Source organism: Zalophus californianus, chromosome 3 (assembly GCF_009762305.2).
Source record: "Zalophus californianus isolate mZalCal1 chromosome 3, mZalCal1.pri.v2, whole genome shotgun sequence".
In the NCBI taxonomy this organism is placed as follows: domain Eukaryota; kingdom Metazoa; phylum Chordata; class Mammalia; order Carnivora; family Otariidae; genus Zalophus; species Zalophus californianus.
In genome coordinates this window covers 44,865,008-44,890,976 of record NC_045597.1, presented here as the reverse complement: position 1 = coordinate 44,890,976, position 25,969 = coordinate 44,865,008, and the positions used below count along the sequence as shown (strand labels likewise).

Below are 25,969 nucleotides of genomic sequence, written 5' to 3'. Positions count from 1 at the left end.
GTTTTCTTAGGTGAGCTGGGGTTCATAGTAAAGTAAATGGATGAGGCAAGCAACGGAATTGTTTTTCTGTTCATTTTATGATTTTATGTGTTTTCTAAATTGGAAATAAAGCCTAAAATAACTTTTTACTTTCATAAAATTGAATCTCCACTTTGGTCTTCCCTCAGAATTTGGTCATTGTTCTATAAATCTTGAGTTATAAAATTAACTCTTCTTTGATGGGAGAAAATGTTGGCCATTTTTCCAAGGAAAATTTAGGAAGCTTTTCAGGATGGAGTCTCTACAATATTAAATGGTTAAATGCTTCATGGACAACTAATGAAAAAAGTGAAGATCTTATAATTTTAATGTTCACAACGGTGTCATTATGTGGGTCTGTTACAGTCCCAGGTTGATTATAAAGAAATAGTCTGATTCAGTGATACATATATTTGGGTTTTTTTAATTTTTGTTTCTAATTTAGTTGAATAATCGAATCTTTCTTGCTTCTATGTTTTGTATTGTATGAGCTGTCTCAGGATTTTATGTGGTTTTAGTACCCTAAAAATCATCTTTTGGCTGAGTAAATGTAGGCCTGGATGGACTTGTTATTATCATACCAGATTCTGTGTAATGTGTCTGGCTATATAAAAATATACTTCTGACAAATTTAAGGCAGGTTAGTAACACATTTACCTTCACATTATATCATATAATTTTCTCTAAAAGGGTGCTATCATTTCTTTATTCTAATTTTTTAAAACTTCTATCAGAAGTCATTGATCATCACATGTACTTAGAGATTTTCTCTTAACATTAACTTTTTGTTGGATCTTTAAATTGGCATCAAACATAATTCTAGTTGACATTTTTATCAGTATTCTGAAAAAAATGAGGTTGGATTACATTATTCTCTGAGAGTAATCACTAATTAAAGTATTTCTATATGATATGTAATGATTTGATGTCAACTTGGGAAGATTTAATTGATCAGCTTGTGATAGGGTTGTGTTCCAAAAGGCTTTTATATATAGATTTTTCTTTTTGAATTTGGTTTTACAGACTAGATAGTATAATTGGTGGCTACATTATCAAGCCCACTTTCAAAAAATCAATTTTTTTCCATCATATACCTTAAGTTTATCAATATATCACCTCAGTGATACATAACTACCACTTAGAACAATGTCCACTGAGAATATATATTTTAAATTTCAAGTTGAGACAGAAAGAGTAGGTTTGATTCTTTCTGTTATTATGGAAGATAGGTTGGCCAGAGATAGAGGTAGGAATGCCTTGAGACAGTAACTTTACTGTTTTAACTCTCTACATCTAAATGAGAACAGGATAACCTTAATTTGTTCTGAAAGGGGAACAAGGGACATTGTGAGAATAGTGGACAGAGTAACTCTCTTACATTTGTATTTATCTACCATTCCCTTTTCTGTGTAGTTTATTCTGTAAATTATATGTTATCAGTTTTATATATGTTTCTTCATATTTTGCATCAAAATCTTAGAAATCAGAATAAAGAATATAACCTAGTTATAGGCAGTATAACAGTAAACTGTTATAAGAGTAAACACTTAGAAAAATATGAAGAGAATTCAAATAGAGACATTTTTATGAGAAGGATAAGATTTAAATTAAATAAATATAGGAACTAAGAACTCATCCAACATTTATAAATGTTGGACATGGTCATAGGTGATCAAGCTTCCTCTTTCCAGGACCCAGTCTTATCTCCCGCTTTCCCTGTCTTGTTTCGTGGTTCATAGAGTTCTGTAATTCCTCAAGAAGTACGATTATCTGATTCTTTTTTGGTTTGTTGGTGATAATTGAGAAGAACACCTCTTACCTAATTGTATTTGTGTCCTTTCTACTTTCCAACTTTCCAACTTGTGTCTTTCTTGTAGGGTGTACTGAAGGCAGTAAGAAGTAACCAGCACCTTCTTTTCATACCACGTTCTCTTAAAGCATCAGCGTCCTTAGTTAGGTGGTCTCAGTTTCAGGACAATAGGCTACAGTTTAAATGCACAGTAAGGAGTTCCAACTTCCTGTTAGGGGATGAGGAGACTTTCACTACCCTGCACTCTTTCTTTGCTAAAAAGTTTTACATTTGAGGGCGCCTGAGTGGCTCAGTGGGTTAAGCGTCTGCCTTTGGCTCAGGTCATGATCCCAGAGTCCTGGGGTTAAATCCCACATCGGGTTCCCAGCTCAGTGGGGAGCCTGCTTCTCCCTCTGGCCCTCTCCCCTCTCATGCTGTTTCTACTCTCTCTCTCCCTCTCTCAAATAAATAAATAAATAAAATCTTTTTTAAAAGTTTTACATTTGAGATTCTGTCACTTGTATCATCCTATTTTCTGGCACCAACTTCTAAATTAGTTTGCTTTAAGATGTAAGCCGCAGAAATGCAAATAAGCAAAAAAGGAATTTTTTTTGTGCAATAACTGGAAAATCTTTCTGTCTCTGCATTCTGCTATTTTTGTTTGCTAACAGAGTGTCTCCACATGGTAGCAATGATTGACCCAGGTATAATGACATATAAAGATATGCAGGTAAAAAGACTCAATTTTCCAAGTAAATTTTTGGGGGGCAAAGATAAATACCTTTCATCACATAATTATGGGTTACGCAAGCTCAACTGAGTCCTCCTAGGGGTTTTGGCATTCATATATGTGGAGTGGCTAGGTAGGACAGCATCCCAAAGAGATTTGGAGAAATGTCAAATCTTCATTTATAATATGAGATAAAAAGTAATAAAAACAAATATTTGTCAGAATCAAAGAAATGGCCCTCATACCTGGAAAGTCAGACAGGAAAAGGCCTCCTTAGTCAGGAAAGGCCCCTTGGTCTGGAAAACACAGGACATCTGAATTAATTAACTGATTTAATTGATTTCCTCAGTATTATATGTAAGGAGGAAAGAGTAGTTCCCACATCTACCTTCCCTCTCAAAGCAAGATTCTGTTACCAAAAGAAGGAGAGAATTGGACAGGTTTCTGGGGCAGATAAATACAACTGATTCTATACTAACTTAACTCACAACTTTTTTTTTTTTTTTTTTAGATTTAAGACTGAGCCACCCAGGCACCCTCACAACTTTTGTATTTACCAGTTGTATGTGTTTGGGCAAGTTACATAACTTCTTAAACCTTAATGTCTTTATTGGGAAATGGAGAATAGTAGCAGCACCTAAGATGTAGGGTTGTTGAGAAGATCAAATTAGATAATGCACATAAAGTGCTAAGCACAGTGCTTGTTACATAAGCCTCCATATAGTGGTAGTTTTACCACCACCACCACCACCATCATCATCATCTTGATTAGTAATAGCAGCAATAGCCTCCTCCACTCATCTCCTCATCTCCACCCCTACTACCCTACTACAGGCCCTCATTAGCTCCACTCACTCTTTGCAGATCTTTATCATCCCACTCTCCATATTGTGGTCAGTCATCTTTTAAAAAAATTTGAGGGCGCCTGGGTGGCTCAGTCGGTTAAGTGACTTCGGCTCAGGTCATGATGCCAGGGTCCTGGGATGGAGTCCCACATCAGGCTCCCTGCTCAGCAGGGGGTCTGCTTCTCCCTCTACCCTTCTCCCCTGCTCGTGATCTCACTCTCTCTCTCTCACTCTCTCTTTCAAATAAATAAATAAAATCTTTAAAAAAAACAAAACAAAAGCATGAATTTGATCCCACTACCCCCTTTCCTAAAATGCTTCATTATCTCTTTTCAATGGCAAAAAAATATTCAGACTACACTACGTACACTGTTTTTGTGGTGTTCCACTACTCTATTTCCTGTGAATTTTGTGAGAAGTAGCATTTACTTGATTAACATTACTGCATAACTTCAAATTCTGCATAATATTCAGATATAAATAACATATTTAGATGTTAGCAGATATAATATTGGTGGTTTGATGGGTAATTGACATGAAGTTGTAGGCTTTTGATAGTTGTTAGGTGTCTTTTTTGTTTTTGTTTTATTTTCTTTTAATCAAGTTTCAAGTCAGCTTAAATAGTTTGGCTTATAGATTTATAGCTCAAATTTTGAAGACTGAAGAAGAGGGGACTGTAGGAAGGAAATGTGATATAATGGTAATGGCTTGATTGGAAAGGCAGGAAACTAAGAAAAAAGTATGTTTTAGGCCAGATGTTCCTGTGAAGGGTTTCCTCAAGAAAGGATCACCCAAGTACAGATCTTCCTTGATTTAAGATAGGGTTACATTCTAGTAAACCCACTGTAAGTTGAAAATACCATAAGTCAAAATGCATTTAATACACCTTAGCCTAGCCTAACTTAAATGTGCTCAAAACACGTATATTAGCTTAGAGTTGGGCAAAATTATCTAATACAAAGCTTATTCTATAACAAAGTGTTGAACATCTCATGTAATCTATGGAATAGTGAAATAAAAAATCTGCACATATAATGTCCAGATTATGAATGTAAATTTAGTAGTGATTTGAATTTAATAATTATATACAAAATATTATGTGTGGATTTAGGGATAACCTTAGTGAAAAATTTTAAAGGAAATACATAGAAAAATTGGTTAAAATCAGCTTACCATAAATTTGAAATGCACTTTTTAAAGCATGTCTTAGAAAGGCATTTTAAGAATAGAAAGCTAATAATTGAGGTTAATAAATGTCTTGATCAGGTACCACAGAAGCGTATTGTTTCCTATTGTATAGGTGTTAATTGATAAATTTAGAAAAAATTAAAAATATAGGTAACAAAAGAAAAGGAAAATGGCCCATGATCTCATCACCATATTCTGTTTTTGTTTCTGTTTGAGATCATACTTACATACAGCTGCTTTTTTGTCCTACAATGAAATATAACCATATTTCTATGTGATTATATATTCCTGTCAGCATAATTTTTAATGGCCCCATAGTAATTGATTGTAATTCTATTAATGTTGTTACTAATTTAAAAGTTTCCAAATTTTGCTGTAACAATAACTTTCCAAAATAATATTTTTTAAAGATTTCATTTATTTATTTGAGAGAGAGAGAGTGGGAGAGAACATGAGAGGGGAGAGGGTCAGAGGGAGAAGCAGACTCCCCACTGAGCAGGGAGCCCAATGCGGGACTTGATCCTGGGACTCCAGGATCATGACATGAGCCGAAGACAGTTGCTTACCCAACTGAGCCACCCAGGCGCCCCCGCAAAGTAATATTTTAGTTAAATTATTTGCATAGCGATGGTTATTTTTTCAGGCAAATGTATGGAAATCAAATTTGGCATACATATTTTTAAGATTTGTTAACCATGCTATCAGTTGTGATATATAATTAATTTTCTTTGGTACTTAGAGCTATAGAAGATAGATATAGCTTCTCAGAATGCTAGGACACACAAGCCTCTTTTTCATTTTTGCCATTCTTCTATTTTCCTCCTCCTCCTCAATTAATGATCCACTCATTTAAGCATTTATTGACCATAAAAATAGAATAATAAGTAGCCATTATTGAGCATCTACTATATGCTAGGAACTGTTCTAGGTGCTTTGCATACTATTAATTCATTTAATCATCTGCAAATGCAAAACGTATGTTGTTATTTCCATTTGACAGATAAGTAATAGGCTTGAAGGGATAAAACATATTACCCATAAGAAGTAAAGAACTGGAACATGGCCCCCTGTCTGTCTGATTCCCGACTCAGAACTCTTTCTATGATGCTCCATTTCTAAGCACCTATTGTGGGGGGTAGGGGGGGGAGAGCAATCAAGAGTTTAATTTTAAGATATGTTAATTTTTAAAAATCAAGGACAGACATCAAGCAGGCAGTTGAATTTAGAGATCAAGTAGGGGTGGAGGAGCCAGTAAAGGAAACTGAGAAAGCAGCTGCCAAAGAGGTAGGAGTATGAGAGAAACTGAGAGATAAGGATGGAAAGTGTCCATTGAGTTTATGTAGAACCAACAGTGTACAGGTGAATGTTTAGCAGTAGGCTCTGGGAGAAGAGGTAGGGACAGGGGAATGCTCTTGTTTTTTAGCTTTTCCTATTTCTGTGGTATAAATACTTCCACTGCTGCCAATTTCAGACTGTCAGTAGTTTAACAGCAGCTTCCAGATTTTTCTGAAAATTTAATGTCAGTTCTAGTACAGTGTTCAAGTTGGCTCCCGCACACCACTGATTAAAGACCTTGACAAAAATAGTGCCAGTGAAGTGGTGGAGTTAGAAGACAAGCTGAAGGATATCCAGCAGATAAATGTTATATGGACATTAAAATGATTATTTTGAAGAGACTGGTAAGAAAGAGCATATTTAATACAGCATGAAAAAGTTAAGCTATATGCTTGAGATGATGGGTGATTTCTCTTCCTGCCTATCACATTATATTTTTAAAAGGTTACATTTTATTTTTATAGTATAGGGAAAGCATAATCATTTAATAACTTCTTATGTTTACATGTACCTGCAAGGCATGAGACATAATCCCTGGTCTTATATTTTATAATCTAGGTCAGAATTCATACAGAATAAATCTGTAGAGGAAATAATTTTTTATTGAGGAAACAAGTATGTAAATTTTGAGCTGATAGACAAATTTTCAGAGTCAAAGAGTTTCGTGATCATTACAGAATATACACAACATCTAAAGATATTTTATACAAAAAGCCCTGATTTGTATCATTGACAATTTTGAAGTAAAAAAAATTATGTATAAAATGGCTGAAATACAGACATAGAAATATTAGAAAGTGTTATGCTTCAGTTATGATGTGAATTCATGTCCTAGTCAGTTGAGACCAGCTTTTTGTAACAAATACCTTTAATTATTTATTTCTGTTTTGTTTTACTTGTTGGAGGATTACTCTGCAGTAGTTTCAGCTATTGAACTTGAATCATTTTAGACATCAATAGGTAAGCTGTTGTACCGTAGGGGCTTTTTTAAAATAGTATTCTAGCCGTCAGTGGACATTCCTTTGCTTTTTATTTATAAAAATCCTCTTTACTTTCATTTTTTTTGTCTGCAAAAATAAAGTAGCTTTAAATTTCACTAGCATATTTTGGCTTCAAGTTGTAAGAGTTCTCATTTTTGTTTTGCTATAGTTTTCTGTGAAATTTGCAAGAAATGTGTTACAAAGATAATATGGAGTCTAAAATTATCATACTTATGGTCCTGGAAAATATTAATCAGCTTGGAAGAAAAGATCACACAAGTTAAGTTTAGTTTCTTATGTTTGGCTGATGCTTCCTATATGAGAGTTTTAGTTGTTTTGACACCTTATCCTTTCCGTTTTTGCAAGTTTGATAATAAGTGACATTTTAGTTTTTGTTTTTTCTGCAGTAAACGTTGATATTTGAGTTAAAGCAAAAATAACCTAAATTGTTATTTCTAAATGGTTTCTGACTCACAAGTTTAGCACCTCTTGTATAAATGCCCAGTTTATCAACAAGGGAACGTTACCTCACTTACCCAAGTCCACTAATGCACAATTGAACTAAAGGCATTAATGGCAGTGAATAGTATGGGGATGATAGTTAAGACTGCAGTGCTACATTTGATTAAAAATTCTTGTGTTATTATATGTCCAGGATATACTAAGAAGATGAAATAATCCAGTTTGAGAGGAGTTTTATAAGAAACACAGAAATGTGACTGACAGGGCTTATTTAGGTATGAGAGTTGGTTGAAAGGAAAGAAATAAGGAATGGTCCTTTATAGTTTAGGGTTTCATGCATTAGGATTAAAAGCTCTGAGAACTCAGGTAAAATGGAGCAACTACAGGGAACATGTTAGGCTCCACAAAGCAATGTCACCATATCCTGTTACCTCATCTTCTTTAATGCTCCTTCATTAGAGGAAAACAGCATTATACCCATAGAAGGGTGACCCAGAAAATATTTTTTCTTCTTGAAGTTGTTAGAAAATACAGATTACAAGAGATTATGCTACCATGGTGGTATGAATGACAGTAGTAAATTTTTTTAATTTTTTTAAATGTTTTTTTCTTCATAAAGCAGTGCATATTCAGTCTGGGAAATAGTTAATGATCATTTATTTGTTCCACAGTATTAACTTGAGGCTTACCACGCAGCAGGTACTATGTTAGAAGGGATATATTGGTAAAAAGAACACCGTTCAGAGATCTTAAAGTCTAGCACAGGAGAGAGATTCTGGCAGTTCTCTTCTGTGCTGGTGTGTACATTGCTGTGCACAGAGCAAGGGTACTTGGCTCAGTCTGTGGGGTTGGAGGAGAAGGACCTCCCAGAAAAAGTGAAATCCAGGCTGAGAACCGAAGAGAGGCTAGAGGGAAGACGCCTGGGACATGTTCAGGCACTGTGCAGGTGTGGACACATGTGTGATCCTAATACACTGAGAACACTCAGAACAAGACACTTCTCACTTACCAGGAAGTGAAACTGTTTTCAAGTGTCTGTTAGTTACTGTTGGAGGAAAGGCCAAATTGTGGCTAGAAATGCCCTCTGGAGAGGACATTACAAAATCTGAGTGTTTAATGTGTTTAGAGGTAGAAGAAAAATTAATCCAGTGGCATATTTTACATATGAAATTTGTGATGTAGCTGTAGTCCTGCAATTTGTTTATAAAGAAAAGAAGGAAAATCAGCCAAGTTAAACATACGTATTCTTATTCAATGAATTGATCTGTACAGGTAGTGCTTTTTTTTACCCTGGCAAAAATATTTTTATGGAATCCTAACCTGTGTTCCATGAGGAAATACTGAAAATGACTCACGATTATTAATGATTTAATGCTACTAGCACAATAGTATCTTTGTTGAGGAAGTATAGCAGGACAGTTAATAGTGAAGTCTGGAACCTGACTGCTTGGTTAATCTCAGCTCTACCCTAGTTAGTTGTATGACCTTGGTCAAGCTTCTCCAACTTCCTTATTTGTAAAATGGGAATGTTACTGTAGTTGTACCCTGAGCTAAGTTCATTTGGTCTTTTAACTATATGAGGAATTTTATGTACTCCCCGAACTAAACTTTTTTTTTCTTTTGCATTTGTAAGGACTAGCTCGGACTTTGCATGCCTCTTGAGCATGACTGGAGAAGGGGTATCTCTGCAGCTGTAGCATTGTTGCGTTTTGTGTGTTTTCTCAGCGTTCTCATATTTGTTCACTTATAGCGGTGATGATTTTATGCTTCATGCCCTCCTTTTTTTCTTTGACTTTACTGTTTTTAAAGGGGATTTGAGATACTAAAGCGTTAATTCTGTGAACATTGAGTATCATAAATAGGTTTATTTGTGAGCTTAGCCTTAAGCTTAATGTGTGTCACAATTATGAAAAAATACCATGAGAATAAAAAAAAAACTGTGAATAACGCAATGTTTGCTTTTGTTTTTTGTTTGGTTGGTTTTTTTTAGATTTTATTTATTTATTTGACAGAGAGGGAGAGCCAGAGAGTATGGGGCGGGGGGGAGGAATGGCAGAGGGAGAAGAAGAAGCAGGGAGCCCAAAGCTGGGTCTTGATCCCAGGACCCTGGGATCATGACCCGAGCTGAAGGCAGACACTCAATTCATCATTATCACAATTTTAAACCGTGTTACTAGTTTGTTTACTTATTTGTTGTCTGCTTCTTCCCATTATACCTAAAGCACCACAGGATAAATTATGAGTCTTACTACTGCTTTGTATATAGTGACTAGAACAATGTTGATGCTTGTCCAGAGTCCGTGCTTACTTAACTATAGTATAGAATAAGTGAATGAAGAAAATAGGTAGGTAGCATTATTCTGATTTTAAAAGGTCACACTGCTGCTCAATGGTATGACTGGGATTTAATTCCAGTTGTCAGTCTAATACCAAAGACCGTATCTGGGCCATGAGAAAAGCGATTTCACAACTATTTTCTAATTGATTCTTCACCATAATCTTGTAATAAATACAATTATCCACACTTTCCAGATGAAGAAACTGGGGCTTTTTGTGACTTTGTCAAAGACGCATCACTCAGAAGTGGGAGAATGAATTTATTTGGTTTGAGCTCAGTGTTTCTATGTTGTGCAGTGTTTCCCTGTAATCACTTGAATTCAGTCTAACTCTGTCCCAGTGTGCTTTGATGCAAACTTGTCTTACAGAAAGTAAGACAGAAAGTGTATTTTCTATTTTAGTGTTGCCCCCTTAGTTGAGCCCAGGTGACAGTGTTAAACAGGTAATGATTTTTAACTTAGAAGCTTGTTCCATTCCCATTGTCTTTAGTAACTGTATCTTTCTTTTAGTATATACTTACTGAATACCGTTTGTTTGACTGTATTATAGCTAGGCACTGGAAAAAACAATGATGAGTAAGAATTATGCTCCACCCTCAATTTGGTTAATACATAATAATATTTAAAGTACCCTTCTTTAAAAAAAAAAAAACATGGAGTATCAAAATGAATGAGATACCTCTGGGCATGGAAAGATGGCCTTGATATAGAGTTGATTTAAAAAGTATACAGCAGCTGTTGAGATGTGCATGAGTCTGCTTTTTTTGTTTAAAAATAAAATATGCATAGATATGTCTATATGAATTATATAAAAAGGAAGAATAACCTCTGAAAATGTTAATATTGGCTATCCCTAGAGGAGGGCTTGAGTAGGCAGAAGATAGTACTTTCATTCTATTTATATTTCTTATGATAGGATTATGAGTGATTTTTACTTTTTTTTTTAAGATTTTATTTATTTATTCGACAGATAGAGAGACAGCACAAGCAGGCAGAGTGGCAGGCAGACGGAGAGGGAGAAGCAGGCTCTCTGCTGAGCAGGGAGCTGGACGTGGGGCTCGATCCCAGGACCCTGGGATCATGACCTGAGCCGAAGGCAGCCGCTTAACTGACTGAGCCACCCAGGCGCCCTGATTTTTACTTTTTAAAAGTATTTCTTAGTATTTTTTAATATAAAAAAATTTTAAAGGGTGTATAAGAGAATTTTATCTGGAGAATGTTTATATTTTAGGTGAAAAACAGTATTAGAGTAAGATTTTGATTTTCTGATCTATCTGAATTTTCTGTATAATACGATTTTTATAGTTTGACAGTGAAATTTTTACTAAAGCGTTCTTTCTGCCCTATTTTCAATGAAAACAAATGCAAACAAAAAAATAAATAAAGCAAGGTAAGGATCCTAACTAAAGGTAGGGGTCGGTATAGGGGACATGTGTAAATAGGGAAGCAACTTATCATCCAAGTATTGTTTAAAATTTGCATTATTATAATGCTAATAATAATCATAATTATAACAGTGACAGCTCACATTTACTACGTGCTTATTTAAGCCAGATACTGTTCTAAGTACTTTGCATGTATTAACTTAGTTAATCCTCTGAGGTAGGCTCTATCCCTATCTTAAAGAGGAGGCTCAGAAAAGTTATCTCTTGTCGAAGATTACAAAACTATTCAGTGTCAGAGCTGTGGTATAACCTATGCAGTCCTTCTCCAGAGGTTGTACCCTACCCACTGCTATCTCTGTCAGTTTGTGAGATTCCAAATACCAGTCCAACTCTTAATAAGGGTTTTAATTTTTTTCTGCATTAATGAAAGAAACTGTTAATTTTATGTGAGGATTCTGGTAGTATCCAAATTTTCCTAGTATCCAAATTTATTTTTTCAGCCCATCAGGGATTGGGAAAAAGCCTTTGTGATTTCTGCATCTTACCAGAAATGAACAGATGTAGGTGATAAAATTGTAGCTAACATGTTGTTGGTTGCCTTCTGTTTTGTTTCTTTGGGCAGGCAGCTTGGTGTAGTGGAAAGTAGTGGCTTCAGTTAGATTTGAGTTTAAATTCTGGCATCAGCATTCTCTAGCTTCTAGCCTTCTTTGTTTCTTTATTTATAAAATAAAGATAATATTGCTCTTCAGGGTGATTGTGAGAATTACGTGAAATAATGTAGGCAAAAGACCTTCAGAGTAGAGTCAGGCACATAGTAAAATCTTAATAAATATTAAGTCACTTTTTCTTCTGGTAGATATCTCAGAATAAATTGAAGAATCATCTTAGGAAACAAAATGTACTTCATTTTTTACTATGAAATGCAGGTGCAACTATGTATAAATATTTTTAAATGCCTGGTTAATTTAGCACATGCCTATATACAAACCCAAATAATTTGTGGCAATTAATAAATTCATTTTTAACGATCCTTGCATTTCAAATCGTGGGAATATAAAATATTGTAATGAATTATCTTATAAACATACATTTGAAACTCATGATCTGGTGTGATAGGAACATTTTATCACAAGTCAGATTGAACTCATACAGCAATTTTTTATTAGTTTCTCCATATGAGCTTTTAGCACTTTTGATTTTTTTAGGGGCTCCTGGCTGGTTCAGTCAGTGGAGCACACGACTCTCAATCTCAGGGTCGTGAGTTCAAGCCTCACACTGGGTGTAGAGCCTACTTATAAAAAAAAAAAAAAAAAGAGGGTATCACTTTGATCTTCTAGATGTTTTCACATTTTTATCCATTTTTTGATGAATTTTTCCATTATTTTTGCTAATCTCCCCTTTTTTTCTCTTATTATTAAATGTTGACCGATTTCTATATATGTTTTTGTTTCATGTTTCTTCTTCAGGTCATTAAAAAAAATGCATTTTATTCCACTGACTATATAGAAAAATATCTCAGTATATTTATTACTCGAGTGATTGTAGACCTGGCCTGTGGTTGGGGGGTTTGAAATCATCATGCCTTCTGAAGAAGTGTGGCAAAGAGCAACTAGATTCCAAGTGGAGAACTGAGGAGATTTCTATTTGATTTTTCGGCTGTTTCTTAATTTACTTAAAATCACATTTTACACAATTTAGTAATTGAGCATATTCTGTTATTTATTTACTAGGTTAACTCACTCTGAAAATACTTACTATGTATCTCACTTCATTACATAACAACCTAAGAAAAGATATTGGATTTAAGGCATTCAAGAATGATGAAACATTTAAGGACCTTCCTTTCTTGGCTTACTGTTATTTTATTTTTGAAAAAAAAAATGGATGTATATGAAACTATGTTCTTTTAAAAGCACAATCATATTTTCTGCCTTATTACATTTAATTTATTTCTAAGAGCAATTTTTATTTAAAAAATAATTTTTTATGGATTCTTCTCTCTACTATTATCTCAGCATAATAATAGAGATGAAGTATATTCAAAATTAGGAAATTACTTGTTTTATTCTGTAATCTAATGTACATCATCAAATAAATATGGAAATCTTGTCCTTTTTTTTTTTCTTTTGGAAGAACTGAAATCAAATTCTCCCACACCTACATTCTGTATACATGATTATCCAGATCATTATCTATAGTCCAGGATACTTAATTACTCTCATGATGACCTAAGTTATTTGTACATCCTGACCATCATAGATATTGGTAGCCCTAACTGGAATAACTTAAAAATTGATTCCTAAACATAGCAGATCTAAAATGCTTACTTCTCAAATATCTATTCAAACCTAATTGACAGCAAATAAAATACCTTCATATTTGATTGTTTTGGAGGCTGAAAATTTTCTTCAATGCACTGTACAAGGGACCTCTCTCTATTACACAAATCTTGTAACACCTGTATCTTGAGACTACTGTGGGGACTATTGATAATGTGTGTAAAGTGCTGGTGTGTGGTGCCTAATACATAGCAGATAGTCAGCAAGAGGCAACTGCTGTTTTTATTCTCTAAGAATGACTGGAACAAAGGCCAGTACATGCTTTCTGCTGAAAATGGTCGTTTGTGTCCTGCTTATGTTCACTGTTCTTGCTTCCCTAAATGATCACTCCTGGATAATAGTGCTGGCAGAAACCACAGGTGACCATTTCTCTTCTCTCTAAAGAAAAATATAATATTGACTACAGTTGTTAAAAATAAGATATTTGTGTTATATTTATAAAGCAAATCTTGGGAAAGGGAGATTTTTTAAAAATATCTCTGTAAAATAGTCTTGGCTTACTGTTTGAGAGTAGTACTCTTGCATATTTGAAAAAATATGTATTCTTTGTCAAAATTAATGGGTGATTTGGCTGGGCATAGAATTGTACTTAGGAAATAATTTTCCTTTAATTTCAAAGACATGAAAAACCTATTAGATTGGCTTTAGCTTCCAGTGGTTCTAATGAGAAGTTTCTTGCCATTTTGAGTCTTGATCTTTAGTCTGCAGGAACTTTTAAAGGTCTTCTCTTTATCCCTGTTGTTTGAGAGATTTTACCTGGTACCCTTTGCCTCCAGTGGGTGTTTGAAAATGTATGGAAACAGTTTTGGTTGTCATAGTGACTAGGGAGGATGCTTTGGCATTTAGTGCCTGGATGTCAGAAAGGTTAATTTTCTTAAAAAGCAGGAAAGCATCTCACCCAAAATGTTAGTAGTGCCACTGTTGAGAAATATTGTGACCTTTGTGTATGACAAGAGAAACAAGACATGTACAGCAAAGACCAGTCAATATGTTTGGTAATAAGGTTGTAGACATGCTGTGTGAAACAACAGAGGAAGAAAGTGTAGATGACAAGTTACAGATCGAAATAGAATAAAAATCACTACATGACATACAACCATTAAATTATCCATGAGTATATATTTACCATGTTACTGCTTTGGGTTACTAGTTGGACATTATCTGCACTATTGTGCCTCATCATATTTTTGACATTTTTTTCTGTATTTCCAAGTAGTACCAGCTCTTAGTTACTTTGATAAGTCAAAAAAATTATTTATTCTTTTCTGTGGTAGGGTATCTATTTGTAATCTAAACACTTAGCAATTCCAGATCCAGACAGATTTGAGGAATAACATTTTTGCAAAGGCTAGAACTTGACTGGCCATGATAGCATATGTATTTAAATTGAAGTGGAATTCAGGAAAGAGTTGAGCAAGGGTTGTTGTACTAGTGCAGTGCCATAGCAGCTTCTTAGCAGTTTGCAATTCTGTTTCATTAATGTCTAGGGAAATGAATTACCAGAATAGCACATATAGATAGCTATATTGTAAGAATGCAAACATTCAAGGACAAAGACAAATTCCTTTTGGATTATCCACCATTTTCTCATGGTTCATATCATTGCTTTACTTCACTTAATGTGGCTGACCGGGGAAACTGTCCATTGGAAATACAGAATTCTAAGGAAGCAGAGAGGGATTAAGATATTGAGGTGGGAAGGTAGTGGAAGATGTTAGAATAAATAGTTTGATAATTTGTATTATAATAATTTTTGGTTATTTTTAAATAATTCGATATTAATGTAGAGTCTTCATTTAATATGTATATAATAAACTTTTACTTTTCAGAACCTAAATCACAGCCGCAGCAGCTTCATCAGGGACAACACAGATTGTCAAATACTGAGCAAAATGGAATAAAAGATAATAATCAACCAAGATATGTTCCTCGAAATGATACCAGACAGCCAAGAAATGAGAAACCTCCTCGTTTTCAAAGAGACACCCAAAATTCAAAGTCAATTTTAGAAGGCAGTGGATTACCTAGAAACAGAGGTTCTGAAAGACCAAGTACTTCTTCGGGATCTGATGTGTGGGCTGAAGAGAGAATCAAGTGTGATAGACTCTATTCTAGATATGACAGAACTAAAGATACTTCATACCCTTTAAGTTCTCAGCACAATGATGGTGCTTTTAAAAAAAGGGATAACTCTATGCAAAGCAGATCAGGAAAAGGTCCATCCTATGCAGAGGCAAAAGAAAATCCACTTCCTCAAGAATCCACTGATTATAATAATCAAAAACGTGGGAAAAGAGAAAACCAAACAACAAATCCTGATCATTTTTACGACAGGAAACCACGAACAATAAATAATGAAACTTTCAGTGGTGTAAAAATTGAAAAACATTTTAACATAAATACTGATTTCCAGAATCCTGTCCGAACTAATAGTTTCATTGGTGTTCCAAATGGAGAGACAGACGTGCCACTAAAGGGCAGGCGAATAGGACCTATTAAGCCAGCAGGACCCATCACAGCTACACCCTATGATGATAAAGTATTTTACAATAGTGGGCCCAAAAGAAGATCTGGGCCAATTAAACCAGAAAAAATACTAGAATCATCTATTCCTATGGAGTATGCAAAATTGTGGAAACCTGGAGATGAATGTTTTGCACTTTATTGGGAAGACAACAAGGTATGCATGCTCTAAAGTTATCATATACTAATATTACTAAATGTCACATTCTAGTGAGACTGTAGAAGGCCATTGCTTTGGGACTGTGAGTTTTGTTCTATGGCTGTAACTGTTTAAAGTCTTTGAACAGATTTATAAATGTGTAATTTATAAAATAGGAAAAATAAAATATTAATATTTTTTATGGATGCTTAGGGAGAATCAGTCACAAAATTTGGTTAGGTAAGATTTGATTTTAGATTGTATATCAGAACATTATTTAAAAGTAATTAAGTGAAGTTAATCAGTTACTTCATTTATCATCAACTGAACTGTCAATGTTTCCTTTTCTTTCTAGTAAAGTTATATGATTCACAAGGAAGAAAATGAGTTGAGTGTCACAGTTAAATTCTGCAGATTTCGTTTAAATTAAAGAAAATATGCAATTGGCCTACTTAAAAAATAAGAACAGAAAGGTTAACTATTTAGCTAACAATAAATGGTAATTATTAAGCCAATAATTTAAACATTCTTTTATTTCTATGTTATATGCTGGCTACACTAGAAAGCAAGAAATCATGGAGAAATGGGAAGGGAAAGAGATAAGGTCAAGAAGGAATACAGTGGATCAGACAAGAGTCTGGCTGAGAGGGAGAGGATCAACAGAGAACAGGAGGGGGAGAGGAGAGAGGAACCCTCAGAGAGAAGGACCTTTGCACATGTTTTCCCTTCTGCCCGGTATGCTCTTCTACCAAATATTCTCATCCTTGAGGGCTTGGCTCCAACAGCAATTCCTGGAGAAGTCTTCTTTGCCCTGCCCCCTCCTCCCTCCTTCGCTATCGTCTTTCTCCCCCATCAGTTCCTTGTTCACTTTCTAAAACTTACCGCAGTTTGTAAGTATTTTTAGTTTGGTTCTTGGATTGATAGCTCCTTCCCCTACCATAATTTTCAGTTTCTTGGAGGCAGGACTATGTCTGTCTAGTTTTCCTCTGCAGCCCTGCTTCTCCCACAGTGGCGGGATTTCAAAATTACTTCTTGACCCTGTTAATTAGTTAATTCTGAAGGGGGCACTTATATTGGAAAAAAAGGAGAGTGATAGGGGACTGGAGATATCAGCAAGATCATAGTAAGAAAAGAGGAGTTATAGTGTGAGACACTTGGGTGGATGTGAGGATCAAGTTAAAGAAAAAAATATTTGAAATAAATATTTCATAGGTAGAGTAGTTTCAGTTGATAAGGTAACGTCGTGCCCATGAGAGTTTGTGTTTGGCTAAAAGGAGTGGTGGAGGCAAAGTTAACTGTAGTTTTCAGGGAACTGAAATTCAGGCTAGGGAATGTGGTTGGATCTTTTAAAAGGATGCAGTAGGGCCAGGGATCAGGAACTAGGCCCTATTGTGTTCAGTGAATGATGAAACATAAGCAGGGTGTTAGATATTTCCTGATGATAACAAGGAGAATGGAATAGGGTGGTATAAGTAGATGGCATAGTCTTACAAGGTTTTTGTATGAATGTGAGATAGCATCTGTCTAGAAGCAGCATCTCTACTGTTGAGTTTTTATTCAAGGCTAGAAGGAGGGGAGGAGACAGCACTAGCTCTTTTTTTTCCTTCCAGAAAAGCAAAAGCCTTTCCAGAAATACCACCAGACAATCTCATTGGTTGGAACTATTTTACATGGCTCTTCCCTGGCTGTTAGGAAGGCTTGGAAAGCAAGTACAGGTGTTCTTCAACACCCAGACTCTTACCCTTACAACTCAGGCCACTCGCTTTCCAACATACAGGAACTATTTGATTTAGGTAATAGGAGATTACTTATGTTTAGCTGTTTCTCCCTCATGGTAAAGGCAAGTAAAGGTGAAGTAGTTGGAAATCAGTGTTGGTTTATAGAGCTAACGGTGTCTATCTTGGAGTGGCTGCTTGTGTCAGATGCTTCTGTGAAAGTTTGATTAAGCTGAGAATGGAAAATGTTTTTTTGTATTGGACAATGTAAGATTACTGGTGATCTTGATGAGCAGAGGAAGTAAATGGAGTTCCAAGTTCAGTAACTTTTGAAAGGCTCAGTATATGACTCATGCTTTCCACTGAAATCCCACAAGGATCATGCCCAAGTAGTAAGTGCAAAACTAATACAAACAATCCATTACAAAGCCTAAAACCAACCATTTACAGGCTCAAGGATATCTGTTTGTACTCTGTCAGCTACCAGAAGAAAATATAATTCTCCTTTTGTGAAAAATAACATTTTCTGAAACCTCTTGTGTATTTCATCTGCAATGTCTGGTATCCTATAAAAAATTAGGAGGCATGGTTAAAAACAGAGAGAGAAAATGAATGAGAAACAAATAAGCCACAGAATAATAACAAACCTACATATATTCAGATATTAGACTTAACAGGTAAGTTCTTCAACAAATACTGAGTAAACCATAATTGAGTAGCTGCTAAGTGTCAGGTGCTTGGGATATATCAGACAGTTCTGGCTATGCTATTACCCTAATTTCTTGAAACATCTGATGAAATTATTAAAACTTTACTTTTAACTAATTATCTCAAAAAAAATCAATAATACTGAATTCATCTGTTGCCTTTTCTGAATATATTTAATATAATGTCATATAGTTTGTGAAAGTACCTAACAATTCCCAAAATGTTCTGAGCTTTTAGAGTATTCTTACAATAATTGGATGATCTTCTAAGGTGACTATTTTGATTTTAATTAGATGTGTACTTTGGTTTTAGAGTGAGGGACTGTGGGCTCTCTGAAATAACACCATTAAACAAATAAACAATATTCACCCTTTAAAAGAGATGGGATTGGGGCGCCTGGGTGGTTCAGTCATTAAGCGTCTGCCTTCTGCTCAGGTCATGATCCTGGGGTCCTGGGATCAAGCCCCAAATCGGGCTCCCTGCTCGGCGGGAAGCCTGCTTCTCCGTCTCCCACTCACCCTGCTTGTGTTTCCTCTCTCGCTGTGTCTTTCTCTGTTAAATAAATAAATAAAATCTTAAAAAAAAAAAAGGATATCAATTAAACAACCTGCTGAGATTTCTTAAAAAAAAAAACAAAACAAGTTATAACTGTTAAGAAACTGTAATCTTAATTGCATTATAGTGCTGTAATGAAGATAATCAGCTAATTAGTATAATCTATCATTTAAAAAATTCTTCATACTCTCTTACTTTCTCAACCTTTATTTCCATAGGAGGATTTGAGAATTTGGGACAATTCTCCTTCTCCCTCTAGATTGCCGTAATTAGTTTGCTTCTTTCTGCCCTCTCAACTGGAATACTTTAACAACTCCAAATTGGTTTTCTTGCTTTACACATTATTCCTCTTAAATTTGTCATTGCAACTACTATCACTAATCCTGGTCTTATGCCATGTCATTCTTCCTAGTTAAAATCTGTCACCTGTGAAACAAATCTAGCTTGTAGCATGCATATAGAGCCTCCATCTGCTGGCCCTTAACCTTCTTATCCCTTCTAATTTCCTATGGTTGGCCCTTCTTACATCATGCCATAATTAACTCTAAACTTTTTCCAGTTTCCTGCACTCATCTCCATATTTTACATCTCATTAACTTTCTTTGGAACACCCTCCTCAGTTTTTGTACTTAGCTAAAACCTTCTTCATCCTTGAAGACTGGATCCATTGTCATCTGCTGCAGCAAGTTCTTCCCGAATTCCTCAGCCTTATTAAGTGCCATATCACTGCAGCATTAGTACAGTACACTCCACATGATATAGAAGGCATTGTTTTACACACGTTGTTTTTATTAGATTGTAAGCTTCTAAAAGGATGTCAACGTATTTGTTTTCCTAGGATATATTATGACTCTTGTTACCAGAACTGACATAATTATCTGAGAAGCTTACAGTTGAAACATTCATCCAGAAATACAGCAATTCACAGATCACAGAAGTGTGAGGTTAAACAATAAAGGAGGGATAGATAGATGTGAATGTATATCAAGAACTCTAAGATAAGAAAAATTCCACAAAAAAAAAAAAAAATTCCAGCATGGTGTCTCTAAACTTGCCAGCATCCAGACCTAGGAAGGAAACACTATAGATTAACTTAATAACCTTTGTGATGTTAATCAGTAAAAACAGATTTTTTTTTTCCTGGTATACTCAGGATAACGTATTTTAGAAGGATGTAGACAGTAAGAATTTTTGTTGCCTTTAGCATTTTCTGATTCTGGTGAGCTTATGAAGAGATACTATTAGAGTAGATAGTGTTATAATAAGAGCATCCAACTACCCTAGTTTGAAGGACATGTTCCTTAAGAGTAGATAGTTTTTTGTTTTCATTTCATCTTCACTAAGCAACATTCAGACCTATAATTTGGGTCCTGAATGGGTTGACCTATAGTAGAGAAATACTTCAATTAGTTAGTTGACCTACTTCTAGTTACCTTAACAGAAAAAATTTGATTGTTATGTAAATCAGTTCCTTGTGAGTTTGTTAATGTGAATTAGTTCCCAGAGCCAAATTACACTAGGTAAACTGATAAAATAAATGTATCTGGTCTTGCAGTGTGTCAAATCCTATAAATCCTGGATATAAGTAATGTGTTTACTCCTTATCTGATATCCCTGCTTCACCCCAGCTAACTGTGGTGACTGTGGCAGTGAGCCTTCTTCTTTGAGATTTATTTTTGTCATATATTTCTGTTTGTTACATAAATTGCTCCATAGTTATATTTTCTGATTAGTACGTAAGAATTGTCTTACTAATGTTGTCAAGGGGCTTCAGTGGCTAACAACAAAACTTAACACTAGTTCTTTTTTACACCCATTAACATGTGAATATTCTCTACTGACCCTCTTTATTCTGTCCTGAAATCTTACTACTGCTCAGTATGTGTCAGAACTCATACAGATGAGAGAATTTCTTTTTTTTAGCCAATTTATTATTATCTAAAGTTAAGTTTTCTTTCTTAAAAATATTATTCCCTTAAAAATTTTCATTCAAATATTGTATATTTGAAAGTTGCTTACAGAGTAGATCTTTTTTTTTTTTTTAATTTTATTTATTTATTTGACAGAGACACAGCGAGAGAGGGAACACAAGCAGGGGGGACTGGGAGAGGGAGAAGCAGGCTTCCCACGGAGCAGGGAGCCCGATGTGGGTCTTGATCCCAGGATCCTGGGACCATAACCTGAGCCGAAGGCAGACGCTTAATGACTGAGCCACCCAGGCGCCCCTAGAGAGTAGATCTTAGAAGTTTTCAGCACAAGAAAAAAAGTTTTGTAACTATATGTGGTGATGAACAATAACTAAACTTACTGTGGTAATCATTTCACAATATATACATATTTCACTAAAAATTAATCTTAAAAAATGAGCTTTCAAAAAAATGCACAGTGTAACACTTTGAATATTTATGTTTCCATCAGATATTGCCCTTTGTAGACAATATCGATTATCATATCTTTTAAAACTCATTTTTGTCTCCTCAGTTTTACCGAGCAGAAGTTGAAGCTCTCCATTCTTCAGGTATGACAGCGGTTGTTAAATTCATTGATTATGGAAACTATGAAGAGGTGCTACTAAGCAACATCAGGCCCATTCAGACAGAGGCATGGGTACGTGATCCAAATTCTGTATGGAGGCATAAGCTATTTTGAAGAAAATACATAGCTCTAAAAGATTAGTCATAGCAATAAAAAATTTGCCAGTGGAAAAAAATATTTTGAATTTGCTTAAAACTGGCTACTCCTAAAGTAAGATTCTAATTAATTGCATTGAACTACAATAAAAGTGAATGCATTGGAATTAACTTTTCTTGTGTAATGCTTTGTTATATTATGCTTTGGAAATAGGTGCCCTTTTTTACGTTTGCAAGTTTTTATGCATATTTTGTTCCTTCCCAGCTTGTTCCTTTAAATTTGACTAAATTATGTCCAGCAGTTGTCAGATTTAAATCTCTGTTGGATACGTATATATTCTTTATTTTAGTTACATATCAAATTAAGAAAAACACTTTAAATTATATGTGAAGTCATGCTGCATTTACTATATATATATTTACATATGTATATGTATAGATCGACTATAATATCTGTTTAATAATTATTTGATTTTGTTGACAAATGTATGTCAAAGCTCTGTGATAATTTTGATGATGTAATTTGAACTGTTGGCCTCATGAGAGTCCATTTTATATAAGGACTTACGTGACTTTATATAGACAGATTCTCAGCTACTTTTCAGGAAAAACAGGGCAAGGCATATTAAAATTAGTTTCATATAGTTTTTTTAAATTTCCTTTCTCTAATTTATAGATAGCTGTTAATAAACTTATCGTTAGAAGTCTAATTTGCTTCTATTTCTCTAAAATATCAAAATAGTCTATGAAAATATATTATTCAGACATTAGCCTTATCATTGAAGTATACAGTGTTTTCTCATTTGCTGACTTCTGTTGGTCTTCTTACATTTTTCTGTCACCACCTCAGTGTCCCCTACCCCTTCCCTCCCCCATCCCGTCTCCTCAAGAGAAATAAAACAACAAAAAGCCTAGTACCAATAATTATGCTTTGGGCCATGGAACTTTATTCTTTACCTTTTTATTCTAGAAAAACTATCATTTTCTAGATAATTTATCATTTCATATTTTATAGTATATTACTAATGGTTAACATGTTTAAGAGATCTTTTCCCTCACTCTCATTGTCTAAAGTTTAGACACTTTTTCTCTAAAAGACTGAAATACCATCAGTATCTAATGTATGTCTTTCTTTCCTTGGAGAAACTTGATGTAACCATATCTTTGCCCTTCTGATTCTCATATGACTGGCTATTTTCATTTTCTTTTTTCCATTAATACCTCTTAATGTTATTTTGATGGTAAAAGTAATTATTTATTAAGTCTGTATTTCTAGAAGGTGAGTCCTGGTTTGCTGTTCATAATGTGCTCTCAAAAGTGTTTAACTATTACAGTCAAAGGGTCAAAATAGAGTTTTTACCCTTAGGTTTTTAAAATTTTTTAGAGGATTTGATAAGAGATTAATTTTATTCTTTTCTCCCTAGAGAAAAATTTAGCCTCCTTACTTCACCTCTTTTCTACTTCCTTTTTCTGTTTCAGGGTGGCCATAACTGATGAGCACATTTGTCATTCCTCATTGTAGCTCTTCCATTCAAAGGTGTTTGGTACTGAGCGATCATTTTCTTTCTACAGTCAGTGACTTTTCCTTCCCACCCCCCCTTAATAGTCCTCATTGCTTTATCATTGATTTTAAGTCCATGTAAATTTAGCTGGACAATGACTTTATCAGATGTCACAACCCATGTAGTGATTCTGGAACCACAGCAATATTTTCATATTCATTCTACCCATTTGTGAATATTCATCTATGCTTTATTCTATTTTTTTACCAATTTACTTTTTTGCAGTCAGCTTAAAAATCTTTTATAAAATGCTTGAAATATTTTACAGAAAGAAGGAGGATAGAATCACTAAATCTTTTGGAGATTCTGGTATTTTTTCTCCTGTGATTATCGATATTTTATGATTTTGCATAAATTAATATAACATATTTTTGCATCATAAATGTTATTGGGGATAAGATCATTCTTTATCTGCATGAATAACTGACTTAGTTTGTAGAAGCATCTCCTCGATATGCAGAAGCCACCAGTTTAACATATCTTCATTCATCTCCATTTAAAAAAAAATACATATGTGCATATATCCATAAAAAGCCCCTGAAGAAAAAGAGTGCATGCAGTTGTCAATACATTTAATGTAGAGTTAGTGTTGAGTTCTCTTGGCCTCTGGGAGTATTAATGTTAGGGTCTATGAGCACTTTTTCTTTTTGTAACTGGAATTGTGACAAGTTTTAAATTAATCAAAAGCAAATAAATATTCACTAGATCAAAAAGAAGATAATTCTAATTGACAAGTCCTACTAGAAAAATTAAAGGGCTGCAAAGGTACAGGGAAGTTTTTAAAAAGCCTTAGCACAGTTCACTCACACCATGGATTGTGTACTTTTTAATTTTTAACTCTTGCACTATTAAGTGTGATATTGTTATCTTTTATTAAGGTGTTTGTTATTGGTGTAAGATTTTGGAAGAACCTCATTTTCCTAAATGTAGCAATTATCATTCATTGAAAATTGTTCTAATAGTTTGCAGGAAAAACAACCCAAAACCTGCATATAAATCAAAAGTTTTTATAGAAATCAGTTGCCTGTATTGTCTCTTAAAGGTGTGAGGATAAACCATTAAATAAAAAGCATGAAATATAAAGAGACTCAGTGACTAAGTTATTAGTCTCTTGAATGGTTATTAAAATAAAAATCAATTTAATACTTTAAGAGTTAATATTTTTCTCCTGAAGTTTAGGAATTATTTGCCTTTGCTCTGTAGACTACTTATTTTCCCTTCCCATTTGGATACATCTTTTTACTTCCAGAACATACTCACTCAGTGATGATATTTTAGATGGTGAAAATATATGCTCTGATTATGATTAAATACTTTATTTCCTCCAAAATGATTCAGTAAACTTTTTGGTAAGCCACCCTTGATTTTTTTGTATTCTAGCTAGATTTCACCTGGTTCTTTTAGCTGTCGTTAAATATTCTCTTTTAATTTTAGTGTCTTTATTATAATGAACTCTCTATCCCACATAGTGCGGGGTTCATAACTTATTCTTAACTGGATAAATGCTCTCACCTCCCCCCCCCCCCAGTGTTCTTTAAACATTGTACGATTTTCCTTATTTTTCCAAAGTAGATGAAGCATTAGGGAGTTTCATATTATCTGTAAAATTATATAAGAAGAAAAGTGTAATATTATTTTCTATTTCTGATGACTGAGAAAACATTAGGAGTAGAGCAAACTGCTATTTGTGTTTCCTGCAGGCCCTTTCCAGATTGGTTCCTTTTAACTCTAAAACTAATACCGGGAAACCAGTAAAAAGATGCCACAGGCAATTTGGAATTATTGTAAAATACCCTGGTGCTGCTGCTGAGACAAACCTTTTGTGTTTTTAGAATTTAGTTGCTTCTGAATTGCTTTCCTAAGCCTGGAGAGACACTTGTCAAGGCTTGATTTTCCAAGTATTTTTATGACCTGGATTCTGTGGAGGCTTTTATATCCCAAGAAATGGTTTAGAACTTGCTGGTTTCTAACCTTTTTCTTTATAGATTCATAGTACTTCTTAATATCAGGAAAAGATCTGGTTCAGCTGTTGTTCCAACAAAAATAATTATGATTATGTAGATAATGCTTAGGTCTAAGGCCTTAACATACACACCATCTTGGGCATTAATTCTGGACAGATGGATTGTTATTGCCTTTTAGATGATCATCCTATTTTAAATGTTTTTCTGTATTCATCTATTCAACAAATATTTATTGTAACATCTATTAGGTGCCAGGCACTGCTCTAGGTGAAAGGTATTTGTTAGCACACAAAACACACAAAAATCCCTGTGCACTGCACAAAGTTAGAGGAAAGTTATAGTTCCAGTTATGTGAAACAAACAAATATCTCATGAGGGTCTTTTTTCTTTCTTCTTGAAGCTTTAAGATAAAATACAAGTGGAAAAAATCTTGTTTACTGAAGTTGTAATTTAAATAATGTTTAGATCTCTTTATTCCACCTTTGTTTGAAGATAGAATTAATGTGGAAGAAAAAAGTATGACTTAATGAATTTTATCTATTTTAAAAGTTCTTATCTATCTATTTAAAAAGTAAAATTTGTTTTTAGGAGGGTTTGGGTTCTGTTTTTTTAAGAATTATGATACTTTTTTTTCAGTTTTAGTATACTTTACCAAAAAAACTATCAATCTCAAGTTTTACTTTTGAAGTAACTTTGCACAAATATTTTATAATGACATCCTCAGAGCATATTTGAAAGTTATCTTTTCAAACTCAAATGATGTTCA

At 34.3% G+C, this 25,969-nt stretch overlaps 1 protein-coding gene across 8 annotated transcripts in view; it reads left to right on the top strand.

The window, feature by feature from the left end:
• The window catches only part of TDRD3 (tudor domain containing 3), a 160,431-nt gene that overhangs the window by 102,466 nt on the left and 31,996 nt on the right, over window positions 1-25,969 (top strand). For all 8 annotated transcript variants that reach the window (XM_027589063.2, XM_027589067.2, XM_027589069.2 and 5 more), the window contains exons 11-12: window positions 15,237-16,087; window positions 21,529-21,654. In XM_027589063.2, coding sequence (XP_027444864.1) covers window positions 15,237-16,087; window positions 21,529-21,654 — 977 coding nt within the window. The remainder of the gene's footprint in view (window positions 1-15,236; window positions 16,088-21,528; window positions 21,655-25,969) is intronic.